The following is an 8,204-nucleotide window of genomic DNA, read 5'->3' as shown; positions in this document are numbered from 1 at the left end:
TCTGTGCTTGAGGAGCTGGAGCGGCTGACGGAGGGGCTGGTGGAGCAGGCGTGCGCGGCGCGCCACCCCGCGCTGGACGTCGGCCTGCGCATGAACGAGGCGCGGCGGGGGCAGCAGCAGCTGACGCGCCGCATGATGGCCGCCGTGAGCGAGCTGTCGCTGTACCAGGTGCGTGTGGCACGTGTGGGTGGGTGGGTGGGTGGTGGTGTATGGTGTGGCGTTGGTGTGGCATTGGTGTGGTGTGGTGTGAGGGTGTGTGTGTAGTCTGCTGTGTGCGAGTGGAGGCGCTGGCAGGGTTTCAAAGTGGCCAGGCAGGCGAGGTCCGCTGCCTGCATGCACCCATGCCCACACGCATTGCTTCAGTGGGCCCCCGCCCCCGCCTCCTGCCCCATGCCTCTGGTGCGCCTGCCCATTGCTCTGCCACACGCAGGCGCTGTCCCTCAAGTGCGCCGCCGACAGGGATGCGCTGCGCTCTGAGCTGGCGGCGGCGCAGGTCAACGTGGCGTCGGGGCGGCCGCCCACCGCGGGCGCAGACCAGGTGGGGGCGCCCGCCGCCCTGCCGCATGCCTTGCTGCCGCCTTGGCTGCACGGGTGCTGCTTACAGCCGCGCAGGCTGCCTGTCTGTCTCCCAGCAGCACCGCGCTGCGTGCCTGAAGCTCCCATCCCACGACCGTCGCTGACACAATGTGCCTGCTGTGCTGTGCTGCCCTCATCCCCCCGATGCAGGAATTTGAGCGTATGGAGCGGGACCGTGCGGAGGAGGCGGAGGTGCGGGCGCAGGCCGCCGAGCTGCGCCAGCTCAAGGCGGCCGGCCTGCTGGGGGCGGTGCGCTCCTGCGCCTCGCCCCGGCCCCAGGCCTACATCCCGGAAGAGCTGGGCGTGCCCAAGCCCTTCCCGGCAGCCTTCAGGCCCTTCAAGCCCACAGAACCGCCAGCCGCGGTGGCCGCGACGCAGCACAAGGCGGCAGCGGCGGCGGCGCAGCGGGCAGTGGCGCGGCAGGAGCTGGGCGGCGGCGGTGAGGCGGCGGGGCTCAGCCCTGGCGCGTGCCGAGTCGCCTGCCCCGGCAGCGCCAGCCCCGGCGGCGGCGACGGTGCGGTGCCTCTGGTGGCGGGAGTGGCCGTGGCGTGACACGTTGGCAGATGGCCCTGCTTGTGGTGCTGTGAACGACAGTTGGTGCGAAAGCCGACGAAATCAGGTGCATGCTCGGCAAGCCGTCCAGGGAAAACAAAAAGCCGGCTGCAGCTGCTTGCTGCTTGCTACGCTGCACGAGTCGCTCCCCGCGCTGCCGCCGCCGCTCACCGCGCACCCGCCTGGCACTGCGCCACATGCTGCTTCTGCTCCTCCTGGTCGATTTGGAACGCATCGCCGGCCAGCCTGTCCACGCCCTCGAAATACAGCTGGGCCAGGCTGGCGCAGGCGCCCCGCAGCGGGTTGCCGCCGCCGCCGCCTTCCCCGCACAGAACGTCTCCCGGGATGGGAACGTCGGCGGCCACACACCTGCACAGCGACGCACGCGCGTGATGGCGAGCGCCCCAGCCGGGGCTGCGCTGGACTGCCCGGGAGGGGAGGGCAGCATGCCTGCATGCCAGCCGCGGCGGGTTGTGGCGCGCCATGCCAAGCCCTCACCTGAGCGCCCGGTCGCACTCTGCAAGCAGCGCATCCAGGAACGCTTTGTCGCAGGCGCCCTTGTCCGCCCCAACGACACGGTAGCACAAGTCGTGCTGGTCGCAGGCGGCGGTGAAGTCCACGCCTGCGCCAAGGCGGAAGCGGGCAGGCGGACGTCTCCCCCCATCAGCCATTGCTGCCTTGCCCTGCTCTGCTCAGGCACATGCATCCCGAGGCTGCCAGGCGTTGCAAGGCTGCCAGGCAGCTCATCCAGCGGCATGAAGATTGTAGATGGGCACATCTACAGCCCTCCCCTAAGCTCTGCGGAGCCTCGCCTGCGGGCCAGTCGTCCAGCAATCTCAGCGCTGATGGCGGCGGCGGAGCGGCTGCCGCAGCCATTGGGCTGGCTGGCGTAGCAGGAGCCGTTGGGGCAGTCGGCGGCGGTGTACTGGGCGCCGCCGGGGCACGGCTGCTGCTCCGGTGATGGCGCCGGTGGCGCCTGGCCAGCCACCAGGCCTGCCTAGGAGCGTGGGCAGGAGTGAGTCAGGGGAGCCAGCTGGCCCGCCCTGCAAACAAACTTGCCCAGCTCTCACCTGCCACCACCACCAAAACCAACCCTAAGGCTACTTTCTTCTGCATCACTGCCCCTGAATCGTGCAAGGCCGGTGAAGGCAGAACAGAGCGCAGCAGAACAGCGGGGTGGTCGCCCCCCAGGCTGGCCAGCAGGCACAGTGTCATCCAGCTTCCGCGGCGACCCAGCAGTTTAATTTGAACAAGGTTCAGATTGATGGTGCAGAAGCTGCAGGGCCTGTCAATCAGTAGAATACACAGAACGATAGGTTTGTACACTCGGCTACGTGCTCTCAATGGGCGATGAAGAGAGGGGACCGGGCCTACAGCCATCGCCTGTCGCGGCTGTCGCCAGCCGGGCCATCCTCAGATGAGGCGCAACATTATGTCCTGCATCTGCTCCCCCAGCTCCTTCCATCCTATCCTATCCGCGCGGCCCGCTGAAGGATGTGAACTCCGTCTCGCTCACGCTCCCCGCCTTGACCTGCTCCACGAGCTGGTCCTGCGCCTCTATCACGCGGCTCACCGCCTTCTTGCTCGTCTCCTGCAGCTCCCCCGCCAGCAGCAGCTCGTCCAGGATGAAGTAGGCCTGGTGGCGGGGAGAGGGAGTGCAAGGAAGAAGGGAAAGGGTGAGGAGCAGGGGGGCAGGACGAGTCGAGTTGGAGGTGCAGCTGCAGGTGCAGGCAAGGCTGCAGCTTGTGGGGGCCGCCCCCCAGGCAGCACCGCCCCCTCGCCGCCCCCCAGCCGGGCACCTTGTGGAAGTTGAAGATGAGGTCCAGCTCGCACACGTTGCCAAAGTACTTGTCCAGCACCTCCACAAACTGGTGGATCACCTCCAGCGTCAGCAGCTCGTTGTCGTCTGCGTGGGTGGGTGGGCGTGCGTCGGTGGGAGAGTGGCTTGTGTGTTGGGTGGCGGGCCTGGGCCAGCGCCAGCACGGCAGCGCAGCAGCCAGCCAGCAGCGCCCCTCCCATGCGGCAGCTGAAGCACGGCAGCGGCAACAGCAGGAGCAGCATGGCCTGGCTGCGGCAGGTGGGGCCACCTCACAACACCTGGACCAAGTCGGCAGCCAGCTGCCTTTGCAGCGGCCAACACACATCCCACCGCCCCGCGGGTGCTCACCCTGGTCAATGCCGGCGATGAAGTACAGGGAGGCGTACCGCTTGTACACAATCTTCTGGTCCTGGCGGGAGACCGGGAGGGGGAGCAAGGCACACAGCAGACGCACAGCAAACTCAGCCCAGGCAGCAGCGGACGCGCGCGCAGCGGATGGCGAGGCGTCGGCGTTTCTGCCGCGTCTGCATGGCGAGGCTCTTCCCCCTCGCCATGGATCCCCCTTCGCTGATCCATTATGTGGCACCCAACCCAGCGCCGCACTCCCCCTCAGAAGGCCCACCTTCCAGTCCACAAAGTTGCACAGCTTGGCGGGGCGGGCGAGCACCACGTTGGACACCTCCTTGGTGATCTTGCCCCGCTCCTTCTGGCTCAGCGTGGTGTACCACTTGGCCAGCCGCACCTTGCCCTGGCGGCTGAGCAGCAGCACGAAGCGGATCTGCAGGGGAGGAGGCACGTGAGGCTGTGGGGTGCAAGGCGGGTGGCGGCGGCAGCGGCGGGTGGCTGCGGCTTGACGCCCACACGGCGCCCCCGGCTGCCTGGTGAGCTCCAAGCGGGTGGGACACGTGCCCTGCACCCGCTGCGCCTGCCTGCAGTCGCTCAGCGCCCCACCACGCACCATTGCGCCGCAACCGCGCCCTCCTCGCCTGCGGCGCTGCTGGCTGACTACGCCCCGGCTGCGCGTGTCTAGCAGGCCGTCATAAAGAAGCAGCGGTCGTGCAAGTCAAAGCAGGTGGTCGATCGCGTGTCTTGCGAGTGCCACAGGCGGCTACAGGCGATCCAGGCTTTGACTGGAACGGGAACTGGGCAATAGCGCACTCCCGCTCTGCGAAAGACCGCCAGGTGTCTAGTCCAGTCAGCTCATGCCCTGGAGGGATGGAGCGTTGGGGAGCGCAATCGCGGCATGCATTGATTGGATCGCCCATCAGCCCACAGTCCCACCACACCGCCGTGACCGCAGACCCATCGCCCATTCGCAAGACCGCAACCAGGGGACCGCATCAAGCAGCAGCAGTCGAGCAGGGGCTGCTGGGTGGAGCAGGGCGTGCCAGGTGGGTCCCGCAAGGCACTGGGCGGCAGGCTCCTCTGGGTTGGGGTTGCCAGCGCGTGCCGACACTCCCTGGCAGCCTCCGGGTGCGCCCCGACACGAGATGCCGGCTCTCCCAGCCGGGCCGGGCCGGGGTGTGGGCCCTGCAGGCCCGGCCTCCCGCTCCCGCAAACCCCCTCTGCTGGGCCACGATGTAGGTGCCCCAAGCTGTTCAACTGGCCCTCCCCGCCATCAGAACGCTCGAAATGCGCAAGCCAGGCAACGTGGGAGGGGAGCGCCCCTCGCCGTCCTTCCTGACGCAAGAGCAGCGGGAGGCGCTGGACGCGGCGCTTTCGAAGAAGCGCGCGGAGCAGCGTGAGTGGCCGCACAGCCTGCGCCCAGTGGATGCTGGCCCTCGCTGGGGGTGGCATGGTGCACGGCGGGCTTGCGCTGGGCCGCCGCTGGGGCCGCCGCTGGGGCCGCCGCTGGACCGCCTGCGGACACGCCCGGAATGCTCCGCCCATGCGCCGCACTTGCACGGGTCAGCCTCGCCTCGCCAGCACACTCGCCGCGCCTCCATGCGCACCCTGCTGCCTCTCGCCGCGGCAGCCCAGCCGCACCCCTCGCCATGCCCCGTTGCCGCACCTCTGCGCAGCTGCACCGCCCTCGGTGGCAGCGAGCGGCGAGGAGTCGGTGAGCAAGCCGCAGCTGGGCAAGAACCCGCACAGCGAGGGCATCAAGACCAAGCGCGACCTGCAGCACGACCACCACCTCAACCGCAAGGGAAAAGGTGGGCGGCTGCGCCGGCAGCGGCGCCGGCACGCCTGGGCGCGGCATCGGCCAGAGCATGCAGGATGGCAGGGCTGCGGGATCGCCTGCTGCAGGCGGGCCTGCATGCCGGCCACGACGCCTTTCATCGGGGCTCCTGCCCTGCCCGGCGGGCCCGCCGCCCCCACCTGCTTCGTACACCAGGCCCCGACCCTGCTCCCCTGCTCCTCTGCTGCACCTTGGCCCTGCCGCAGGCACTGGCCGCACCAAGAAGAGCGGCGCGGGCGGCAAGTACACGTGGGGCGCGCAGCTGATGCCCGACGGCGACGAGGCGGCTGTGGACCCCAATGACCCAAACTACGACAGCGGTGGGTGGCGGTGGTGGCCGCCTGGCTGGCTGGCTGGCTGGCTGGCTGGCTGGTGGTGGCGGCGGCGGTGGTGGTGGTGGCGGTAGCGGCGGCACTGATGCCGCCATGCTTAAGTGCTTGCACGTGGTGCCGGGCGAACCTTGCTCGGCGTGCTGCCGCTGCCCCAGCTGCTGCCGCGCTTGCAGCGCCGCCGCCGCACCTTTTTCGACCTGCCGGGGGCGTCTGCCGGCCCGCGCTGAGCGCTCCCCTGCGCCCTGCCGTGCGTGTGACGCAGGCAACGACGACAGCCGCACGGTGTCGTTCCACGAGGAGCGAACCACGCAGATAGCGGTGTTCAAGAAGGCGGTGAGCTGGAAGCTGCCCGGCAGCTGCTGCCGGTGCCGCCGCTGCTGCCGCCGCCGCTGCTGCCCCTCCCCCGCCTGCCGGCGTGGCGTGGCCCGGCTCCGCCCGGCCTGGCTGCCGCCCCTGCCGACCTGCCGTTGCCAGCACGCCGCTGGTGTGACACATAGACACACACCTTGCCTGCCGCCCGCTTTCCTCCCTGCTTTCCTCCCCGCTCTCCTCCCTGCGCCAGGTGGCCATGCTGCTGGAGGAGTACTACAACAGCGGCGACCTGAATGAGGCCGCGGTCAGCCTGCAGGCAAGTGAGGCGGCGGCGGGGCGCATGCGCGGGGATGCGGGCCAGCCGGCTGCGCGCAGGCCGCCGGGGTGTGGGCTGTGGAGGCATGCCTGTCGCCCATTGTCGAGGTGCCGCCTGTAGCTGCCCCCTGTGGCTACCTCTGACCCCACACACCGGGGCGCTCACCCTCCTTGCCCTCCCCGCCCCACCGCTCCTCACCCCACCACCCCCACTCCCACCCCCACCACCACCTGCAGGAGCTGGACCGCCCCGAGTTTGGCCACTACTTTGTGAAGCGGGCGCTGGCCACCGCGCTGGACAAGCACGACCGGGAGCGGGAGATGACGAGCGTGCTGCTGTCCACGCTGTACAACGAGGTGCGGTACGGCAGCAGTACGGCAGCGGTACGGCGGCGGCGGCGCGGCTGCCACCGCCTGCAACTCCTCCGCCGCCTGCCTCCCACCCCACACCTGGCCTGCTGGTGCCACGCACCGTCCCCTGGCCTCCCTGCCGCCGCCCACACCGCCGCACTCGCCTCCCCTGCCGCCCCCTCCCCCTCTTTGCCCAGGTGATTGTGCCCAGCCAGGTGCGCAAGGGCTTCATGGCGGCCATCGACGCAATGGACGACCTCAAGCTGGATGTGCCGGACGTGGTGGATCAGCTGGCGCTGTTCATATGCAGGTGCGCAGGCAGGGCTGGCTGGTGCTGGTGCTGGGGGGCTGCGTGTGGCGTGCTGGGTGGGCGGCCAAGGCGGCGGCGGCTGGCGCCGTTCGCACGCGCAGGCGGGGCAGGCTTCAGGGGCAGCGGCTGGGCTTGTCTTGTGGGATGTGACCTGTGGGGGAGGCCGGGGGCGCCACATGCGTGCACCACCTGCATCGCACACACACCGACACCAACCACACACATCCCACACACATGCACAATAAGTCCCCCCCCCCCCCCCCCCCTCTTTCCGCCCGCAAAACGGTCGTGGACAACGTGCTGCCCCCCGCGTTTGGGCGCGCATAGACGGCCCTCCGGCCTCGCTGGGCGCGGAGCTGCAGGCCAAGTGCGGGCTGCACCTGGGGGCCAAGCACAGCGGCGAGCGCCTGCAGCGCTGCTGGGGCAGCGGCGCGGGCTTCAAGTTTGACGAGACCAAGCAAAGCATCCGCAGCATGCTGCAGGTGGGGCGCTGTGCTGCGCCTGGCTGGCGGCGTGAGGCTGGCAGAGCGTGGCCGGCAGCGGTGGCGCGGGGGGACGGTGGTGGTGGCTGTGTGGGCTGGCGGTTGCGGCAGCGTGTGCGCTGTGCGAGTGAGTGGGAGCAGGCAGGGCTGAGCCACAGGCACAGCTGCACTCGGCTTCCCCATGACCCGCGGCAGCAGCGCCATACTGCACGCCCGCTTGGCTGCGCCTGTGGCCACCCCGCCCCCGCTGCCTCTCACGTGCCTCCTGCCCTGTCTGTGGGTGTGTGTGCCTCTGTGCGCCTCTGTGTGCCTGCCTACCTTTTGACTGCCTGCCTGCACGAGTAGCCTGCCTCTCACGTGCCTCCTGCCCTGCGCGTGCCTCACATGCACCGTGTATGTGTGTGCCTCTGTGTGCCCGCCTGCCTGCCTGCCTGCAGGAGTATGCATCCAGCGGCGACAAGGAGGAGGTGGCGCGCATCCTGCGTGACCTGGCGGTCCCTTTCTTCCACCACGAGCTCGTCAAGCAGGTTGGTGGAAGCCAGGGGGTAGCTGGCAGGGGGTGGCTGGCAGGGAAGGCAGCTCGGGCCAGAGGCAAGCAGGCACGCAGCTAAGGGTGCGGCGGGCAGCAGGCAGGGGGGCGAGTCAGGGAGGGCGCGCTAGCCACGCCTTCTGCCTTGCGAACCCTTCCAGCACGCCCCCTCCGCCCATTGTCACCCGCCAGACCGATCCTGCCCGTGCACCGCCCCGCAGGCGCTGCTGCTGGGCATGGAGGCGGCCAGCCAGGAGGCGTGGCTGGCGCTGCTGGGCAAGCTGAGCGAGACGGGGGAGGTTTCGGCCAGCCAGATGACAAAGGTGGGGCTTGCGGGGGCGCGCCTGTGTGTGCCTGGTGTGCGTGGGCGTTTGCCTGGTGTGTGTGTGTGTGTGTGCTGTGGTGTGGGGTGCGCAGCTGTTGGTGCGGGGTGTCGAGGGGAGG

The 8,204-nt window shown here is 69.7% G+C and overlaps 4 protein-coding genes across 4 annotated transcripts in view; 2 read left to right on the top strand and 2 right to left on the bottom strand.

Annotated features, from left to right (window-relative positions):
• Window positions 1-1,128, top strand: part of CHLNCDRAFT_133928 (hypothetical protein) — a gene marked incomplete at both ends in the record, with an annotated part of 4,046 nt that extends 2,918 nt beyond the window's left edge. The window contains 3 exons of the mRNA XM_005847722.1: window positions 13-168; window positions 431-538; window positions 727-1,128. Of these exons, the coding sequence (XP_005847784.1) occupies window positions 13-168; window positions 431-538; window positions 727-1,128 (666 nt within the window). The remainder of the gene's footprint in view (window positions 1-12; window positions 169-430; window positions 539-726) is intronic.
• Window positions 1,129-1,295: 167 nt separating this feature from the next.
• Window positions 1,296-2,004, bottom strand: CHLNCDRAFT_133927 (hypothetical protein; the record flags this gene model as incomplete). The annotated part of the gene is made up of 3 exons (XM_005847555.1): window positions 1,296-1,497; window positions 1,627-1,750; window positions 1,911-2,004. 3 exons carry the CDS (start codon window positions 2,002-2,004, stop codon window positions 1,296-1,298), a joined length of 420 nt encoding a protein of 139 aa, XP_005847617.1.
• Window positions 2,005-2,355: 351 nt separating this feature from the next.
• Window positions 2,356-4,083, bottom strand: CHLNCDRAFT_59671 (hypothetical protein). Its single transcript, XM_005847554.1, has 5 exons — window positions 3,906-4,083; window positions 3,570-3,725; window positions 3,296-3,356; window positions 2,928-3,034; window positions 2,356-2,764 (listed from the first exon to the last, which is right to left on the bottom strand). Exons 1-5 carry the CDS (start codon window positions 3,906-3,908, stop codon window positions 2,600-2,602), a joined length of 492 nt encoding a protein of 163 aa, XP_005847616.1. The 5' UTR covers window positions 3,909-4,083; the 3' UTR covers window positions 2,356-2,599.
• A 496-nt stretch (window positions 4,084-4,579) lies between these two features.
• The window catches only part of CHLNCDRAFT_52326 (hypothetical protein), a gene marked incomplete at both ends in the record, with an annotated part of 6,720 nt that continues 3,095 nt past the window's right edge, over window positions 4,580-8,204 (top strand). The window contains 10 exons of the mRNA XM_005847721.1: window positions 4,580-4,688; window positions 4,969-5,103; window positions 5,336-5,449; window positions 5,724-5,794; window positions 6,024-6,077; window positions 6,326-6,445; window positions 6,637-6,805; window positions 7,077-7,231; window positions 7,669-7,758; window positions 7,982-8,117. Coding sequence (XP_005847783.1) covers window positions 4,580-4,688; window positions 4,969-5,103; window positions 5,336-5,449; window positions 5,724-5,794; window positions 6,024-6,077; window positions 6,326-6,445; window positions 6,637-6,805; window positions 7,077-7,231; window positions 7,669-7,758; window positions 7,982-8,117 — 1,153 coding nt within the window. The remainder of the gene's footprint in view (window positions 4,689-4,968; window positions 5,104-5,335; window positions 5,450-5,723; window positions 5,795-6,023; window positions 6,078-6,325; window positions 6,446-6,636; window positions 6,806-7,076; window positions 7,232-7,668; window positions 7,759-7,981; window positions 8,118-8,204) is intronic.

The sequence above is a fragment of the Chlorella variabilis genome (assembly GCF_000147415.1).
Source record: "Chlorella variabilis unplaced genomic scaffold CHLNCscaffold_10, whole genome shotgun sequence".
In the NCBI taxonomy this organism is placed as follows: Eukaryota; Viridiplantae; Chlorophyta; class Trebouxiophyceae; order Chlorellales; family Chlorellaceae; genus Chlorella; species Chlorella variabilis.
This window is presented reverse-complemented; position numbering and strand designations above follow the sequence as displayed.

Coding starts and splice junctions, on each gene's coding strand:
- CHLNCDRAFT_59671 (XM_005847554.1), bottom strand. Junction 3,357..3,569: donor GCAACTTTGTGGACTGGAAG/GTGGGCCTTCTG, acceptor GTCTCCCGCCAG/GACCAGAAGATTGTGTACAA. Junction 2,765..2,927: donor TCATCTTCAACTTCCACAAG/GTGCCCGGCTGG, acceptor CCCCGCCACCAG/GCCTACTTCATCCTGGACGA.